Genomic DNA, 20,261 nt, shown 5'->3' with positions numbered 1-20,261 from the left:
ATGTTCGTTCTCGTGATCACATTAGTTATGAAGATGTGACTGTCGCGTGTCGTCAACCGGGAGCAGAGTTATCAACCGTTCGCCGATTGCTTGCATATAATCTACGAAGGCAACCAAATGAGGTGTATGATAAGATTGTCGATTTATGGAAACCGTGCGAAGTGCAACTATCATCGTTACAGTGGAGAGATCTATCTTTAGTTACTCTTAATTCGCAATCCATAATTGACATTTTGAAAGTGGCGGAGCGCAGAACGAACAATTTCGAGCAATATGAATGCCCAACTATAGTACAAAAGTGGATGGAAGAGTTGAAGATTGAGGAAAAGCATCACAGCAAGATATTGAGCCAGCTGCAAAACGGAAAGTCGGAACTGTATCGTTTCATGCACGATACGTATGGAGTGCGTCTGAAATGGGCCTTTTTCGAACGCTACTGTGGGAAGAGAAATCCAAAATTGGACGCAATGCGAACCCGTGATAAAGCCCAACTACTAGGAGTCTTTAAGAAGCTGTTGGAAAAGTTGCGGAATGTGTTGAGCTGTGTCAAGATACGTTCCATCGAAGATCTTGTGGAGAAAAACAAGGAAGACATATCGTTCGTGCTTCCAGCTCTGGAGTTTTATATGCTGGAAATATGTGAGCTTCTGAAGAGTGTTAATTATTTTGGAGATAACACACACTGGATAAGAAAGGGAGTGCCCAACATGCAGGGCCGCAATCTTCGAAACTCCTTGGCTCATGATGCTCTTTCCTATAGAATTTTAACAAACAGCGACGAAATGCATCTGTTTGCGAATGCATTAGTTATGACAGAAAGTAAAATCGATCTATTCCAAGAACAGAAAGCTGCCAATGAACTTGAGATAAAAACCAACAATAGCTACACTACTTTCCACCTCGATCAGCAGTCTCGATTGTTGAAAGCGATACGGGAACAAAATTTAATGGACACGTTCAATACGTTACGAGCCGGTTGTTGGGTAAATATTGCCCTCTTTTTACCCAAAAAATGTTGTCGCATAAAGCAAAACCAATCGTCTCAATGTAACGATTGTTTGTTTGCTGGCAAGGTATCGAATTCGATGGCCGCTTTGTTGGATGGTTATATTAAAGGGTTTTCTAGAAATATTATTTCCGCTGAGTTTCGCTACATCGCTGCCATTGAAAGGGCTGACTATGCAACTGCCTTTAAATTGCATTCGATCTTAGAAAGTGAATCCCTACCTCCGGATGAACTGTATTATTGGCCTTGTTTAGTAGACGAACTTAAACGCGATAATAGATGGCCAATGTTTTCAAGTGGCGAGAATACTTTGAACAATTTGCACCAAATGGTACGATGTGGAAATGATCGTGCTGTTGAGGAATTTATTTCAAGTGTGGATTGTACTGCTTTGTTACAAAATAATGAATTAAGTGCCGCCATCATCTTCGGTATGCAGGAAACGAGTAATCGGCTTATAAATGTTTCGGCGGAGACGCAATACTACGAAGCCATATTCTATGCAATAAAACTCCATTGGAATAGTATTGCTGTAAATCTGCTGTTAAATATAAGCGACCCACATTATTATTCCTGCCTTTCGATTGCATTACTTTCTAATAATGTTGATGTTGTAGAAAACATATTAGAAAAAACGGCAGTTTCATCCGACAGTGATATCGTTTCGTTGACTGGACGGAGTTTGAAACTATTTGGAAACGCAAAACTTGTCAGATTGTCCATCAAACATAAGTTGGTTTCATCAAATAATGAACCGTTTTGGACTGAAGTTTTGTACGCCAATATCAAGAACGAAAGTTGGGCCTGCGTGCGATACATTATTGAGTCGAAGGATATAACCATATCCTTAAATAACGTTGTGTTTAACAAAAAAGTATGCTCGCCTATGAAATATCAAACATGTTTGCAACTATTGGTCTCAAAAGGATGCAGAAAGATATTGAACACGGTGAAACGGTGTATGGCCCTTGGGCAAATAAATCAACAGTATCGGTATAGTGACGAAATGATTCATCCTATGGCCATAGCCATTTCGCAATATTCAACAAATAGAAAATTGCTGAATGTTCTCGAAAGAATGGGGTTTGATTATTTAGATTGCTCCTCGATTTTACAAACAGCTATACAAGTGTCAGATCAGCGTGTAATCAGTCTCATAATGGAGAAACTAGCCAAGGTTGCAGCCGAGTGGAATTATCTGAATGAATCTGCCACACACAAATCACTTGCGCTCCCTATGTGTGTATTAAGTAAATGGAAAATTTTAGCATATTTTCAACAACCTACGAAGCAAAAAGAAACAGCACTCCATCAAGCAGTTGAGGCTGTAGATTTGGAGTGTGTAAAACTCCTGCTAGATTGTTGTCGATCTACGCAGCTATTGGACGGAATAGGGCGTTTAGACTGTATTGTATTTCGTAGAACAGGCGCTACCACAGAAGAGCAGTTTAATTTAGAAGACATAAAGAAATACAGTGAACTTCGTAAATATTGTGAGGAAATGATACAAAATATCATTGATGCAGATGTGTTAAATACACCACTTTTAACGGAGACCTTAACTAGCAACAGGAGAGTGTTTTATACGCCATTAAAGGATGTTACCAATGGAAATTTGACTGCGCACCTTGATAAGCTTGCACGTGATATGGAATGCTACCAATTTGGCGACCCAATTCCCGAGTTCTTCGACGATGAGGCATGTAAGGTGATGCTTTTAACTCTTGTTGTTAAGACAGGCTCACACACAAAATGTGCTGTTAAGCTAAATAATGGGTTCTGTATGATGTTCGCTCTTCTTGATGAGAATGCAAGCAACAAATCGTTTGTGAATTTCATGACAACAAATGGGCAAATACCCCTGCACGGTTGCTTTCCAGATGCAACCGAAAAATCGCTTAAGCTTAAAAGTCGGTTGAAAAACAGTTTTGGAAAACTGAAAGGAAACACAGATGTGCAAGGTGTCGACAAGCAGACAGCGAAACGTAAAAAAGAAGCAACTAGTCGTGATTTCACGGGAGATGCAAAGAAGATATTGCAATTGCTTTGCACCGAAGGAGCGAATCCACTGTTGATGCAAGATGCCATTTCGTTAGCTGGGATTCATTTCTCTTTCCAATACACTGCCGATCGGTCGGTTGCGTTGTTTTTGATTGATCATTGTTTAGAGAATGACCTGCGATGCAGTAAAGGAGCCAATTTTCGTGAACATGATGATGGGGATGGCAACACACTGCTGCATCATGCCATCATGTGCGACAGGTTAGATGTTATGAAGGTGTTGATAGAGAAGAAATTAAAGATAAATGCACAAAACTGTGTGGGGCTAACGCCTGCAATGATGGCTGTATGTGGAGGACTGCAAAATCCTACGGAGGCACTAAGGCACTTGCTAGAAGTAAATGTTAGTACTTTGAATACAAAAAACGTTCATCATAGAACTTTACTTCACTTCTCCGTGCTCAGACCGGGAATAGACATTCTTAGTGTACTACTCGACTATTCGCCTGATTTTTCCATTAAAGATAGACAAGGCAATACAGCGTTCCGAGAAGCAGTGTTGATGGGACACGTGGTATGGCTGGAAACTGCACTAAATTTTGCCATAAACAAAAAGGTTCATGTTACCAACAGTATCGATGACATAATGGTAATGATCACAAAATCAATGTTTGATGCTATCGCACCAATAGTTGCCAATTATTTTTATTTTGCTTTCGGTGGAGATGAAGCGAAATTGGTTGCAGATTTACAAGCACACGGAAAAGGTAATTTAGCTTCCTACTTAAAATTGATAACGGTAGGACATTGAAAATTAACATTAAAATTTAAATACGATAGCATAGCACATATCATATCAGATAACTAGTATAAATAACAGAACCATTTCAATTACTTCCTTATTTGAATAAAGTAAATGTTTTGAGATAATAATTTCTTATTCTTTCTACATTTTGGTACAGTCTCCTGGAATTTGCTACAAGAAGGTACAGTGAACGGCATAAGTAAAAGCCCACCTCTATAGTCCACCACACTTTCGTCTGTAAATTCGACAATTTCGGTCACAAAGGCCTTGTGATTTTTTTTTGCTAGAACATCTAACTTTATTCTTTGCAAATCACTTGCTTTGACCTTATAGGTTCGATATTCTTTGTTTGAAAATTATTTAAGTGAAAAATTGTCGATCATGATTCTATTAATTTCCTCAATGCAATTTCTTCCATTTTATTTCATTTTCATTTTGAACATCAATCGTTTTTGAACATAATAACAATCATGCAAAATATTCACAGATGAATTTCTGCTTTGTATCGCAAACAGCATCGTTCCAAGCAACACCTCCCCAACGACCTATTTCCAAGCAATGTTCATTGTCGTCGTAATTATCCGGTTGGTGAGGAGAGAAATTGAGGTACCCTGTTCCGTAGCCGACCAGCTGATTCGTGGTAATCCACGTAAAAATTCCTTCATAGCCGAGATCTGTGCCACCGATCCACCAAGGTCCTGTAGTAGAGCTCGACGTATTGATTGCCGCTGCAATCAAGTCACTGTCAGCCTTGCTGGTGATTGTAGCTAGTCCATGTCCGAGGTGTTGGCAATTTCTCCACGCTTCGAAGAATGTCACAGGTCTGTTGTTGTGCACCACGTATCTTTTGGTGGTAGGAACTAGAAGCAATGAGAGTATAATAGAAGGTGAGAGCTGTTTACACTCAGCATATTATGGAATTTTCGGGTTAAACATGGAACACATTTCCTACTCCGATTGCGATAATGATGGTTGAAAGCGTTCGCGGTTGTAAAGTATAGCACGAGCAAAACGAGCGCCAATATGGACTTCATATTCACGTGAAGCATGATCATCTTTTCGCAGATCAACAAGCAAACTGACAAACATACGAACTCGTTCGTCCTTATATATGTCTAAAAGCAGCAATCAAACTGACTTGGATGTTGTTTTTATCGTCAAACGTATATCTTATCTATCAGGCAATATGCATTTATGTTCGAAAACTTGATGATAACCTTTGCGTGAGTTCACGAATCGTCTTGCTGCGTTTTGGGGGACTCCCGTAATCAGCAATCTTTTGACTCCTTATTTTCGAACCAATATTCGGCCACCGTACACAAACCTTTCACTTGAAACGTGTTTGGTGAATCCCCTTCACAATCAATTCTATCCCAAGATGACACCCGAAACTGTTGCTCTTAGTAACGTTCTGATGAGTATAGCTTATCATTTTTGAAAACCTCCTTCCATTTGTACATCCGCTTCACTAGGTTGTCTACTGTCACTCCTTCTGCTACTATTGCTGCCATCCTGTATCCGCTTCTGTAATCCGAATGACAGTGAGCTAGACACTTTTGCAGTGTATATGTGCTCGCTAATGCCTCATTCAACAGTAATAAGTTCATGCGAGCGGTTACCTCCTGAATCTCCCCGCGTGGTTTTAGGCATTTGCACTCCCCAGTATGGTGACCAGGCATTGAAATCACCTGCTAGGAGAAGCTTCGACGTTCGGACGGACCACACTGTTTATCATACTCGGAAACTGTTCCTGAGACCACCGCTGTCGTCGTCGATCACTTCTTGCACCGGGTACTTTCCCTTCATCGATGAAAAGCGCAGGGATACTTGCAGCGTCCCCAAAACCATCGCCTATCCGGTTCTGGTACTCGATACGGTTGCGACAGTTTCGCAATATCGCAGTCCTCATCGGCCAGTGGTACACCACGGCTTCTTTATGTAACCGCCCCGTCACCGCTTTTTTAACCAAAAGTAAACATTTTGAACGTTTGTTGAAGTCTGAAGCAAAGACGTGTGTTAAATTGCACATCAATTTTTTTCGACTCTCCTGATGCATCGTGCGTGATAGCACGAGCGATAGAATAGCAAATGCGGGGATAAAGTTTATGAAAATGTGTTTGTATTTTTTGCTGTATTGGAGGAAACGGAACCATGAATTATCATATCACCTGATGGTTGAAAAGTTAACCAATGTTCAATCTTCATCAAATATTTATAAAAATCTTCACAAACAGAGAAGCAACTTCAGGAAATGAAAATAGTTCGGATAACCCGCATCTTTTAAGGAGATGTATGGGAATTTCTACACTTCAAGCACATGTTTTTGGCTTGTTTTGAATCGCGCATATGCGTATCGTCACACAGGGTCGCGCACAGGGTCGTTTTGATATTGTAAATAGTTATTGCTAAGCTCTTAAACAATCTTATACGGCACTACAGATTGAAACATACAGTGAAGTTAAACAAAAATAAAAAAATTTCATTTATTGTGTACATTATGTATCGCCAGCAAACACACGAATGAAGTAGAACGCTCATCTATCGATCGTCATCTCGCTTCCAGTGGATGCTTCTGTCACTTCCTCAAATCAATTCTTCTAGTTTATTGAACCATTTTAGAAGACAATAAGAATCATGCAACATATTCACAGATGAATTTCTGCTTAAATTCGCAAGGAGCATCGTTCCAAGCAACACCTCCCCAACGTCCTATTTCCAAGCAATGTTCATTGCTGCCAGCATTATCCGGTTGGTTAGGAGAGAAATTGAGGTACCCAGTTCCGTAGCCGACCAGCTTATTTGTGGAAATCCAGGTAAATAATCCTTCATTGCCGAGATCTGTGCCACCGATCCACCAAGGCCCTGTAGTAGAGCTCGACGTATTGATTGCCGCTGCAATCAAGTCACTGTCAGCCTTGCTGGTGATTGTAGCAAGTCCATGTCCGAGGTGTTGGCACATTCTCCACGCTTCGAAGAATGTCACAGGTTTGTTGTTGTGCACCACGTACCGTTTGCTTTTTGGGGACTCACAAGCGCATCCTTTTGTGGTGGGAGCTACAAGCAACGAGAATGAGATGAGAACCATTTACATTAAGTTATTATAGAATCACTGTAGTATTTTTGAGTAAAACATGAACCACATTTCCTACTCTGATCGTCATAATCGGAGATGATAGCATTCGCGTTTGCAAAGTACAGCACGAGCACAACGAGCACTAGAACGAACTTCATATTCACGTGCAGCATGATGATCTTCTCGCAGATCCACAAGCAAACTGAACTGGATGTTGTTCTCATCGTCATCTCCTCTACCAGACAATGTGCATTAACGTTGAAAAATTTGCTGATAATCATTATGCGTGTTCACGGGTCGCCTTGCGGCGTTGCGGGGACTCCCGTAATCAGCAGTCTTTTAATGCCTTATTTTCGAACCAATACTCGGTCCCCGTGCACAAACCATTCACTTGAACCATGTTTGGTGAACCCCCTTCACAATCAATACACCGAACACACACTGCAATACGTACCACGGCGGATCTGTAGCTGCTGATCAATCCATTTGACGTACTTGGCTACATCGACGAACACGGTATAATCGGATGTGCTGCACGCGTTTTCGTTTTGTCTGTTAGCCGCAGTGACGGTCACGATGCCATTTAGGATCCATCTGCCGGAATCGGTTTGCATAAACAGGCCACCACCGCTGTCTCCATTGCAAGGATTGGTACCGTTGCGCCATCCTGCGCAGAACATTGTTTCATCCAGTAAGCTACCATACGCAACCGTGTTACTCTCACGACATTCCCGATGGCTCACGATCGGTGCTGATGCTGCTCGGAGTACGTTTGCCACATTCATGTCTTCTGTGTATCCCCATCCCAAGACTACACCCGGAACTGTTGTTCTTAGTAAAGATTTCTTAGGTAAGCATACAGGTTGTACATAGTTGTTGAAGTTGATCTGGGATTGTGTGATTAGTAGAGCGATATCATTTTGGAAGGCTTCGTGCGTGAATGCATTGTGTATGATAGTACGAACGATCGAATGCTCCTGAACCGATTCCGAATCCTCGAAGAGAGTGTATAGGCCCAGTTTCACCAGCAGTTCATCCGCATTACGTACCATATTTCGATTCGGTACGGTTACACAGTGGGCCGATGTGACGATCGCTCTAGGGGAGATAAGAGAGCCTCCGCAAACGTACTCTCTTTTTGGTTTCAGGTGAAAAACAGCCGAGTGCCATGGATAGTCTCCGGGTTGTGTATCGTAGCCGTTAGTTAACAACCGACGAACCTTAATTTGTCTCACGCCGCACTGTGTAGTAGCTTGCGCAGCTAGGAAATTATAATTTACAAACACCAACAACAGGCAAAGAGGAATCATGGTTCTGATCGTCTCAATGCCTTAACGCGTAATGAAACGTTGCTCGCGGATCAGTGAATGCTGGGTGATAAGGTTTGTTCAAATTGCTGCAGAACGACTTGAAATAAGCTAAAAGCACGGCATATTCTGCAGTGCGGTTTGGATGAAACATTTTTTAGGGTTTTTTGTTCAAATCAACTTTTGTAATGGGGGTCAATAAGCTAATATGCGATAATTATTACAGTTAAAAAAATGCTTATTTTACGTTTCATATCTCCTCAATACGAGCAAACGTGTTTGATATTCTGAACTCTTCTTTACCACGTGTCGGTTGATCCAAAATTGCGCCAGTTTTTGTTCAGGCTGAAGTAATAAATGGGTCTTTCTTCTATTGTTATATTTCGTACGGATAGTGTTCTTTGCGGTATCCGAAAGAGATCGATTGTGCACCTTTTGTGCTACTTGGGTGCAAGGTGCGTTTAATAACCAAAAGGATGGTGCCTTTTAAGGACCATTGAAAAAGAATAAAAACAACACTATCACATATCGTGATACACTTTCTTTGCTGAGGTTTTCCATGAAAAATCATTTGAATGGTAAATTTCTTCAAAGGATGGATAAACTTGTTTTTGCTTACTCTATATAGATGTGGGAGGTAGGTGAATTTCTATAGCATAGTTCCGATTATAATTTTAGAAGTGTTTCCTTCCAGCTCCCCTCCTCCCTTTTATCTTAATTTATGTTGTTAAATGAAGGTCAGGTGAAAAATAGATAAAAAAGACAAATCGTCTGGGGCAGATGTTGCGTTTTACCGAAAAACTGACCCTTATTGTCAAAATGAAATCCAGCAAACAAAAGGCTCTCTAGCTGGTCTTTCAAACGCCCCTCGGTAGAGCTTGACGTTTTGCGTGGCTTTTTATTTGTTTTGTTTGCGTTCATTTTTTGGAATTTTTAATTTCGTAGTTTAATTTACTTTTCCCACTTTATGATTACAATTTAAATCGTTTTTTTCTGAGGAAAAGTGCGTTCTTTAGTGCCGGGTGTTAGGACGCTCGTAATTTATTCCGTTACGGCGTGTCGCTTCTCGGTAAGCGCAGTTTGAGTGCGTCGCGTCGGTGCGAGGATCGGTATTGTCTTTTTTTGTGATCGACGTGTTGGTGCGCGGCTTGCTTGCTCTGCAAACGATCATGCGTGTCGCGTTGCGCGGCGTATGGAAATGTCCGTCGATTTGTGAAAAAGATAATCGTCGCTGAGCTCATGCGTGTGCCTGTGTCGTGTGTGTTTCCGGCTTATCAATTCACAACTCACGCTCAACCGTAGCCCCAAACGGCGGCAGTTTGAGGTTCGTAATACTGCGAGCATAAACCCGCGTACCTCACGAGCATCGCGCATTCCACAGGTGGTCGTCAGGAGCAACAGCATAATCCCGTGCCATCTATGTTGGTGTCTTTGGGCAGTGGATTTACCGCAGACAACCGTTTGATTTCTTCTGGAGATGTGTTTTTAACCGTTTCTGTGCCTCTTCTAGCTTGCTTCTTTTGCACCCCTGGGATCAGTCGTAAAAGTTTAACAGAAAAAATTGATTCGAAAGTGAGCCAAAGGAACACCATCGTCGCATCGTGTGTGCAGATTACGTTGCAAATTACGTGCCACTTGTGGGTGACAGGAGGAGGTGGCGATCGGTGGTGCAAGTAGACGAATTGCGCAAGCATAGTAGCAGCAGTGGTAGTGTGCATGCTCATGCCTATGTTGGTCAATTCCGGTTTGCATTGAATACCATCGTGCCGTGTCTGGTTTGGACGTGGCCGCCCTAAACTACAGCGGAAACCCGCGGTCTAGGTAGTGCCCATTGGCATTCCCACCCCGTTCCCAACCGTCCGGAAGTGGTGGATGCACGAGCGTGCGTGAATCTGTGCGTGTGGTGCGAGTGCGTCAACGAACGGTTGTAATTGTGCTGTTGAAACAGAGACTAAGCGCACTCAAAAAGTGCTTTAAACTATGACTTCGACTTCAGCGGGAAAATCGTCGCTTTCGACGGAGCTGGAGGCCAACGAGCTGCTGGAAGCCGTGCTGAAGCAAATGGATGGCATTATATCAGGTAAGGTTATGGTTTTAAGATAAATTCAACTGGTATTCGATATGAGTCAACTGAAGGAGACACTCACGACGGGTTGACCGCGTCATCGAATCAGGTCAATCCGTTTATCATCGATTTCAATGCTCATAGGTGCCTTTGGTGGTGTCAAGGTTTTGTACGTGTTCGTGTTTCGACCGACCCGCTGGTATCTAAATCTTTTCGATCCCGTTCCCGCCGTACCGCAGCGGTCACCATTTCCCGATAGCCGGCAGAGTTACGTACCTTTTGCGAACAAGTTTATGCCATTATCAGCAGATGGAACTGGTCGATAGGAGTAAAAGTGCAAATGGCAACACCATTCGTTAGATATTGTAAATAACTTCTTCTATTCTGATAGGAATATCATCGTTTTTCCATGAAATTAGGATGTCTGTTTGCAAAACATTTGCACTTTCATTTGCTAATACCATCTTTTAATTTCTTATAACAACGTTTAGAGAACATTTATAAAGAACTAAATTTTTCAGTTTTTTCGTATTTTTTCTGAGTGAAGATCCTTCTATAATATTGTGAGAATAATTTGGATCAAACATAGCAAAACTGCTAAACATACAGCCGTTTGATTAATCACGCGTCATGCATAGGCTTGTTTATCTCGATACTGTAATACGGTCTTTCCGAAAGCAATGCTTTAAAATTTGGGGTTTATCGTAGCATAAAAGTTACAAATCTGTCCTTGTAGTTCATTATTATATTTTTCATTTTTGAATTTTCAATCTAAATTTCATTTATGTGAAAACCAACACTTTTTCAAATTCAAAATGCTGGCAAGAAAGGCTTCAAAATAAAATAACAGGGGGTACTTTGTTTATTCATGATGAAATCAATGTTTAAATCTCTTGATAAACTTATAATTTAATCTAAAGGAACACTACGGATTTTAAAATATATAGAGCACATTTTAAAAGATCTTTTAAATATGGTGTGGTTAAAAAAGTGCAATTTTATCAGCGAATGAAAGTGATGTTCCTGATTAAGCTAAACATGAATGACAGTGAAGTTTCTCTTATAATGTAGATGATGGTCTGCTAATGTTAATGTGTTAATGTTAAAGTTAAAAAACACGGTAAACGGTAAACCAGAACTCATTCTTGTGAGCATCCCCTTTAAAGGTTGTTTTAAGGTGCAACCGAAAAGTGGAAGTGGCTTTAGTGGAAAACACCCCACATTACCTGTCGGGAAAACTCGTATTCCCTGAGGTGTCCGTGAAGGCTATGTAGAATGTGAAATTGAAGAATTCATTGGTATAAGCACGTGTGTCCGAAAATGTTACAGCCAGTCGTTAACATTCAATCGGTATTTACTGATCGTGAAGGAATAGAATGTAATGAAAAGTGTTGAAGAGGTCAACATGTCTTCTAGTTCACTGATCAAGCAGATGTTCTCAATAAGTAAACCATTCGTGTTGTGGGAAGTATTCGAAATGTATTTTAAATTTAGCAAAAGACTTATAGCTTTTTTATGAGCACGGTTCGAGTTTAGTTTGAAATCAAAATATGATCCTTCGAAATGCAAGGTGGGGTTTTACTTTTTTCCGACCCATAAACCACTTCTCCCGTAAAATATTATACAAAACTTTAACGATATCAATTGAATCGAAAAACGAAATAAGCAATAGCTTTCTATGAAAAAGTCATAACTTCCCTTTTTTTAAGCGAAAAGTAAGTTTCGACAGTCTAAAATTTTTAAAAGGTGAAGGTGGCCTTTAACTGATGCTTATTACTATACATTGTTAGCTATAATTGCTACTAAAGCCCTTTATCTACAGCAATTTTCCGCCATGTCGGTGATGCGTTTAAAACGAGCCTTAGTAATTGCAGAAATCTTCGTAATGAATAGAAAGCGATCATCTGATGAATCGAGAGTTAATTCAACGACCATCGAACATTCATCCTCCAGAAATGGACAATAGATCATCAGGAGGAGGAGCAGTAGGACTTCTCACGATGTGCATCCTTGTTGCTTCCTTCCACGATGCACGCACCACAACCTCCCCTTTGGCTGGCACCTTCGCGGCCACCAGAAACCCATTTGCAATAAAAAATGATCTCCATTCCGGCCAACCAATTCCGTAGCAAGCAGCAGCAAAAGCTCATAAAGTGCAACAATTTCTCAGCCCCCACTCGGCTGGTTTTATTGTCGTTTTTTTCAAATTGCACCATAATCACTCCATCCGCCCTTGTTTCGTTCGTGTTTTAAAACAACCGTGTAGTAGTGGCCACATGGGGGCACATCTTGTTACCGCATCATGTTTGCTGGAAAAGATGGAATCATTTAAAAGGAAGAGGGAGAGAAAAAAAGTGATCCGTTTTGCGAGGAGTCTTGGATTCCGTTCCCAAAACAGCTGCTGACCGGGGACAGGCAGTAGTGGGATCGAGTTGAGCTGGATCATGCGCAGTGATGCCCCACTGTTGATACACTGTGAGCGCGCCATGCAAGGAGGACACCACGAAACTGGGCGGTCATAACAAGATGCCGTGTTGCCGGCCGGTACGCCGGATGCGTTGCCGTCGCCTGTCAAAGTTTCCAGCCTCCGGGATCTCTTACCGCACAATGTGTCACGTGGAAAGGAAAGGCTTTTGCCCGGGAAACTTTGCGGCGGGTGTTTTGCGCTTTGTAATGCCTCGGAAGGAATCCCCAGCCCAAGTTGCGTGTTTTCTTTTGATTTTTTTTCAGAGTTCTTACTTTGAGTGTTAATATTTTTGTAATTCATTTGTCAATTTATACAAAGTGTTTGAGAGTTACATGAATTTGTTTGTGCTTTGTTGTTTTGTTACAAGTTTGGTATTTGATTTCTTTTGAATTCCAAAAAAAAAAAAAAATTTTATGATCGACTTATGCATCTCATTGATTTTCGGTTATTTCAGGATTCCGCTCAATCAAATTGAAAAAAAGAAAACATGACTAACGAATGTCTTTGAATCGCGATCGCGGCTCGCCGCGAATATGCAATGACTTTGCAGTTTGCAATGTTTTACTTCGCATTATTCATGTTTTATTTGTTTGATGTTGTGATTGTTTCCTGCGTGTGTCCGCCCGCCCCAAATGCTAATCTCGATGGTAAACAACTGCGCGCCGGCTTCCATCGTTCCATCCCCTTCTTCCGGCTTCATCATTAACATCATTGGCAGCGGCAGAAGCATCGGAGTTGTGCGTTATCATTTACGTGATACGCGCTCACTACCATTGTGTTGGTGGTGCTGCGTCTCCGTGCTCGATAGTAAACAATGTGAGAAAACTCCTTCCGAGAGAGAGAGAGAGAGAGTGGCCCGAGTATCCTTTCCCTCCCCCTTTTTCTAGTACATCGCGAGCACATCCTTTCCGTCAATCCGTTTTTGGGTTTTCCTCCCTTCTCCAGGATGGCGCCAGACTCCGATGTGGTGGCTCTCTCGATTCTCTCCGTCGATCTCTTTGCCGAAGAGGAAGAGAAGTGTACATGATGGCTTCTTCTCCCTTCGACGCATGGCCTGGAGCATTCCTGGGTCGACGGTTCTCCGATCATCTTCTCCGGCCAGCCCAGTCATTGAGAGCAAAATGGAAACACAAGAACCGGGAGACCGACCTTCCCTCCCCCTCGCCATGGTCTGCACTGATGATGGAGGAGCCCAAGAGGCGAACGTGGCATTTGTTGCTCACCGGGCCGCTAGTCGGTTGCAAACGCTTTGTTGGCCATTGCCAGCATTCGGCATTCGGTGTTTGCACGTCGTAGCGGACAGGTCGCTTCGGTCGCTTTGGATTGGTGCATTTCGCGTATCAAGCATCGCCTGTGTGTGTTCGCCGGGTTGTTTCCAGCTCAACGAGAATCTTACAAAAGCCACACTACTCGCGATAAGCTTATTAAATGTTGGTGTAGTGATTGTGTAAAAAATATTTCCAGTAAACTGTTTGTCTTTGCAGAGAGCAAAGCTCCCGGGAACATTAACTACTTCATTATGTTCACAGTAAATTAGTGAAAGGCTGGGGAAAGATCAAACAAGTGAAGTATCGCTCGGTGCTAGGCGGTGCATACATAATTGATCTACAGTATCCTTTTCCAGCATCCAGCGAAATAGTGTAGAATGTAATCACATCGTTAGCCTTAATAGTGTGACCTAGCGGCGGCCCTCACACAGACCGGGTATCCGGTCCGTGATTGTGATTGTTCCCCGGGAAGCTTCCCCGCCCAGGTGCGATAGAGGGTGCGCCGCCTAACTCTGAGGGAGAAGAGGTTTCTCTCAAGTGATATTCTTCTTCTAAAGTTACTTCCCTGGTTAGCGTGGGGAGGTTTAATCAAAGTTTATTACGATGCGACGCTTTTGATTGATTCATAGTGCAACATACAGTGTTGTCGGAGATGTGGCCGTGGTGTCACGGGTCCATCAAGAGTAACAAAGTTTTATCACGTGGCCTGATGCACCTTCGTTTGTAGCGCAAACGTATATTCATTTAGGGAGATGCGTTAAAAAAAGGAGTTTGTGAATTTATGTGATGCTCTTTGTGGTGATTGCAACAGGTCTCGTAGGAACAGACAAGTTTGCTATCTTATTACTTAGGAAGGCGGTGATATTAATCATATTAAACGCAGACTATTTATCAATTTTATCAAACTGCTTCACAGCTTTTGCTGTATGAAGAATAGGTAGATGCCTGCCCTGCTCAATGCTTAATAAGGATACAACGAAGGATTAATGCTTCCCAGAGAGAATGTGAGAGAGAGGGAGTGCAGCATAAATTATACACTCTACTAGCCACCATCGACATGCACACAGCGCCATCATCCGCGCCCGTTCGATGATGGATTGCATTGCGTACGAAGCGGCGCTTTGTTTTATCAATATACAACAAAAAAAACTCTACACAAGGGAATTGTTTTTGTTAAAAGTAGCAACGTAGATAACAGCATCAAGTGGGAAGGGAATGAGGCGCACGCATAGGAAAGCAGACTCGGGCTGCATCTAGCATATGGCATCGGTTTCATTGAAATTTAACGTCGCACTAAGTGCCGGGCAGCATCATCGCGAATAAAGATTCGTTTTATGTGAGCCTTTCATGTTCCATTAAATGTCGGACGACAACCATTCAGCCAGCCAGTCAGCCAGCCTGTCATTTGCGCATCATTTCAAGCAAAGCTGGTGATGGATGTTTAATTGTCGTAGCTTTTACTTGGTCCTACGGTTGTTTGGGTGGAAGTGAGTTAAAGATGTGTTGCAGTTTCTTGCGATTTATGAAGCGTTCTCGCTTCCCCCTATTAATGTCTACGATCGATCTGTAGCAGAAAAGGATTCTCTTGTTATTATGCATTTCAAGCTTGATGGCAAATTCGCGATCCAGATAGATAATTTCTTTATTAAAATGGCGAGGGTTATATTTATGTTTAGTTTATTGAAAGCACAATTATAAAGTGCAATAATGTATAACCGTCCGTTCTCATAAATGTTCAAAAATACATGTTTTCTTGTTCAAAAAAACATGTGCAAAGAAATAACCGTCAAACAGGAACGCGATCCGTCGTATTTTTTTCGTTAATTTTGTTTTGCCCAACATCCTGATTTATGGTCATCAGAAATAAGCCAAGTTGTGTGATATATTGTATTCTTAATAGTAACAGGATACTTTAAAACACAAACATTTGCACAAAAAGCCCGTACGTGTGCTAACCATGTAAGAAAAAAGAGATTCAATTATTAATGTCGATATAATGTTGAGTAAAATGTACGTCATAGGAAACATAAATAGAAAGGACACATCAAGACCCATAAAAAACGCACAATTCCCTTGCAGCTGGAGAAATGTGTCATAATTTCCATCCATTGCTGCATGAATGATGAGGTGAAAAGCTGCATGCAAAACAAATCCGCTTACTCCACTGGAAGGGTCGGTTGTTTTCTGTGCTCCGTCTCTGTATCTTTGTGTATGATCTCCTTCTTTTTTGTATCAAAGCGTAGATAGTGAATCTTTCGCGATTCACGATGTTTAAATTTACCTTCAAGTGAGGATGGCGAAGGTTGCACGTTTTATGAGTCCCTCGCACCCTTGTTTATACCAATCTGCAAAACGTGCCGCTCGTATCGCAAGATCGATTCTCGGGGTTTTTGGGGGACTGTTGAGTTTTGCATAAATCATTTGATTCTACCGGGTTAAATCCCACCCCATCATACGCATCCACACACATGCACAGACATGCACGAGTATGATGCTCACCGACTGTAAACATTGAAATCGCTTTCCCGATGAAAAGTGAACAGCATAGCGAAGGGCATTTTATTGGCGATTTGCCCGTCAATTACATGCAACTTTACGATCTGTCAGCTTTATGTTTTCAGTGTGTATGTGGGTTAGATTAGTGAGGCGTGTCGGATGTATAGATAAGGCAATCCGCTCGTTTGACAACCATTTGTCTAGGTGGTCATTTGATTTGCCGAAAAAGGCTTTGAAGTTGTAATAGGAGAACGCACAGGAATAAACCATGTTCGTTGCGTGTGCTTAGCATAATGATAAGAAGTTGAAAATTTCCGATGGAAAAATGTTGAGGACATGGGATCATCTTCTTTAGAGATCCTCACCTGCAGCGTCATAAATATTCCCGTTGCCGATATTATGGCGAAAAGGGCAAAGAAGAAAAAGAACTTACTCAGCAAAGATAAAGCTCCTTACAACTACGCGCCACAACGGTTTAATTTGAGGTAACACTGCAAAACATACGATAGCCACAGGGAAATAAATCCGAAGGAACACAAACATTTCTTGCACTAGCGAGTGATCATCATCCTGCTCGACGAGAGCGCCACGTTCGCTGTGTGGTGTCTTATCGCTGCGACATATGCGCATTTCTCACTCGCTCGCATGTACATGTTGCGTTATATGGCAGCGTTGCCTGCGTGGACGCTCTATTGTGCTGATCAATGGCCGTGTGGTGAAAAATCTTCTGACATTTATCAAACACATTCACATCTCTCTCTCTCCCTTGATTTCTATCTGTCGCTCACAGTGTCAGGACAGTGGCCGCAACTTGGTTATGTTTGTTTGTGTGCAGCCACAGTTTTCTTTTTACCTCAAGCAAAGTTAGACTCGAGAAAAAGTTGTAAAAGTTATTTGGTCGGTTTTTGGGGCTTTCCCTTTTTTTTTGCTTCTTGGCAATGTCCTTCTGCGATGTCGGAACACGTTTATTGTTTGTATTTGCATGTTGGGTAAACATGTGAATGGTGGGCAGTTTTTGCAACACTCACGAAAGGTTGCTCAGAGTTTTACTCTGTCCTGCTTTAATGTTTTACAGCAGGAAATGTTATTTGTGGTTTAAATATCACGGATACAATTGTTCAGATTATTCTTGATTTACGGATGTACAATTTTTTAAATGTTTTTCGAATTTATTCATTTTAATTAAAAGTTATAAATTAGTCATAAACAAATTTAAAATCATTCATCAAGTACCGACCAAAAGCGAAGAAAATACAGCAAGTCTGAACTGGATGGTCCCAGAATGGTACATCATTTGTATGTTGGTGCGTTCCTATCACCGAGAACTTCGTCATGCTGGGCCTGTAAGTGGCCTATCGTTTGTTACTGTTCTGGTTTTTTTCTACGATAAGATGCTACCTTCTCGTGTTCCCGGGGCGTACCAGTAGTTTTGTCAGTTAACTGTGGCACGAGCAACCTCATATTTCACTTTGTTCGTATGACGGTTTTGCGCTAGGCTTGTCTCTGTTTGCAATGCTGCGCCTACCTTAGTACTTTTCCCTGAAACACAAACCTGGAACGCGAATTTGCTCTCAGGCACCACCGGTAAGGAATAATCAAGCGCGGGAATGTTTTTTTTCTGTCTCCTTCCGCTCGGTGTCCGGAATTTTCATCATTTACGGCCATGTGGTTTTCAGGTTTCCCTGGCGTTCAAATGGCAAATAGTGCAGCAGCAGCAACGTGGTACCAGTTGGTCCCGGGCTGCATGTTTGCGAGCGAGCGAACGAATTGTGGCACGTCAGTCGGCCGGTACCATTGCCTTGTGCGGTTAGAGTCTCATTTGAATATGTTATGTCTGCGTAATGTAAATTTATGCATTCGCCAAACACACCGAGTACGCGGTTTTCCTTTTCTCCTTGCGTTTCGTTAAATCTGGCCTAGATCATTGACTTTAAAGTACGCCAAGCTGACTGACGGCTACTGGTGTCGTCCTGGTGGATCCTGGCTGGCCAACCGATCCTGGAGAGGAAGTAAATAAATGTGGTTATAAGCTCAAATCAGGTGAAAGGTTTTTTTGCACAAACCATAAAAAAATTGTATACGTGTATCCAGAATTGAGAGAACATTTTTTGAGTCAAACACAATAATGCGCCATGATTTTTTTTTTAAATGAGAATGGAACGTAAAATGTAAAACCAAACTGAAAATCCCCGAGTAAAGCAATTCGCTTGGTGAGTTTATCGCTTATTTAAGCCAGTGTGTCGGTATCTGTTTCCACTTTTGCCACGCATATGTGATGCTGGTGCTTGGCCATAAACATGAATTAAAGATTCATGGCCATAAAGGACATCGTATTAAAAGATTGATGGAGAGAGATGCATGAGAGCCACGTGGTGTAACGTGTATCGCCGCATGTTATACTTAACAATTTAAAGAGTTATCAGTCGTTGTTTACAATCATGACTTTATCCTTAAAATTTTACACGAAAAAAAAACATGTTGAATTGTTTGGCAAACAACTTTTGACTTTATTCTTTTGATCCAAAATCTGTTGTCATCCTTCTGTCCGTCGATCTGGCATTGGAAAGCACAGTTTAAACCCACGTCCGTATCGATCCACGTCTGGGGAACAGTGGCTGGCATTAGCCGGATTTCCCAAAAGGGGTTGAAAGAGTCCCGATTTTATCAATCAACCGGAGGATATTGATGCGTTGAGTTTTTATTGAATCGCCTACCCCTCAAATCATGTCGTTCCGTTCAGATTACGGTCGGTGTTCGTCGAAGGGACTGGTTGACTTTTCATTCGGAAAAATGATTATAATAAAACCAGACAGAAAACCTCGTCACGGGATCTGCGTATCTGCGCTTTTATATTCCATTTCCCGTGGCCAAGAGGGTCCGGGCTGCGAAACAGCTCGATTAATATTTTGACCGCTTCCAACTGGATTTCTTTCCATTTAAAAGAAGAGAAATGTGAAAAGCGAAATATAAAGTCCCGTTTTCGTCGCCACGCTGCACGTGATGATGTTTGTGATGGGTTTTGCTGTTTCTTTTGGGTCAAAAAAAATAAAAAAAAATCGTCGGGAAAACTGCATAAAGCCATCCTGGTCGGGCCCCCTACTGACGCCGGCTTTTTTTCTTCTCTTCTCAACTTTGACCGATGTTCGAAGCGGTGTAGTTTGAAGCCACTTCTCAAGTTATTAGACGCAATCCAAAGTAAGTCAAGCGGATCGTACCCGTACCCGGAGCTGCTCCAAAACGGGCGTCCGGGGATCCGCTGGCGTTTAGCGTTTCGAGTACTAGTGAGCTCGAACGGGAAGGGTGGCGAGGACGGACCGCGTGACCGGTGATGGGACCATGGGTTTTGACCGGACCATAAAAGGTTTCACCAGAGGACCGTAGCGAATGGTGATTATGATTTACGCGACCATTCAGCCATGCGCTCTCCACCCGAAACGTTATGAAGACATACGGACGCAATTGGTTCAGTATTTTCAATCAAAAGCCCAGAAACCCACGAGGAAATTGCTAAAGAAATGGACCAGATTACGGACGGTGGGAAGCTACTGAAAAGAAAAGGAAAAAAACAATCTTTCCTTCTTCCCAGCGCTTTCGCTGCTGGAAAATTCAAACAAGTGTTTTTTCGTGGAATTCTTAGGGCCCGGCATTGAAAATATTGACAAAACATCTTAAACAACATCCTTCACCAAGCGAGAAGAGGCCGAGGCGAAGGTTCGAACGCGATTCCTTTTTGGTGAAAGTAGGAAATTGGAATCATTGGATGTGCGCCCGAT

At 42.0% G+C, this 20,261-nt stretch overlaps 1 protein-coding gene across 2 annotated transcripts; it reads right to left on the bottom strand.

Moving 5' to 3' along the window:
- Window positions 1–3,982: 3,982 nt before the first annotated feature.
- Window positions 3,983–8,591, bottom strand: LOC126578697 (chymotrypsin-C-like). Of its 2 annotated transcripts, none has more exons than XM_050241541.1 (2): window positions 7,340–8,591; window positions 3,983–4,672 (listed from the first exon to the last, which is right to left on the bottom strand). In XM_050241541.1, exons 1-2 carry the CDS (start codon window positions 8,193–8,195, stop codon window positions 4,281–4,283), a joined length of 1,248 nt encoding a protein of 415 aa, XP_050097498.1. In that variant the 5' UTR covers window positions 8,196–8,591; the 3' UTR covers window positions 3,983–4,280. The 2 variants fall into 2 exon arrangements, with proteins under 2 accessions (XP_050097498.1, XP_050097497.1); XM_050241540.1 differs by lacking the exon at window positions 3,983–4,672 and adding an exon at window positions 6,398–6,866 and having other exon boundaries at window positions 7,340–8,562.
- Window positions 8,592–20,261: the final 11,670 nt, after the last annotated feature.

This window comes from Anopheles aquasalis, chromosome 3 (genome assembly GCF_943734665.1).
Source record: "Anopheles aquasalis chromosome 3, idAnoAquaMG_Q_19, whole genome shotgun sequence".
Lineage (NCBI taxonomy): Eukaryota > Metazoa > Arthropoda > Insecta > Diptera > Culicidae > Anopheles > Anopheles aquasalis.
Note: the sequence above shows the minus strand (reverse complement) of the source record. Positions and strands in the feature narration are given on the sequence as shown.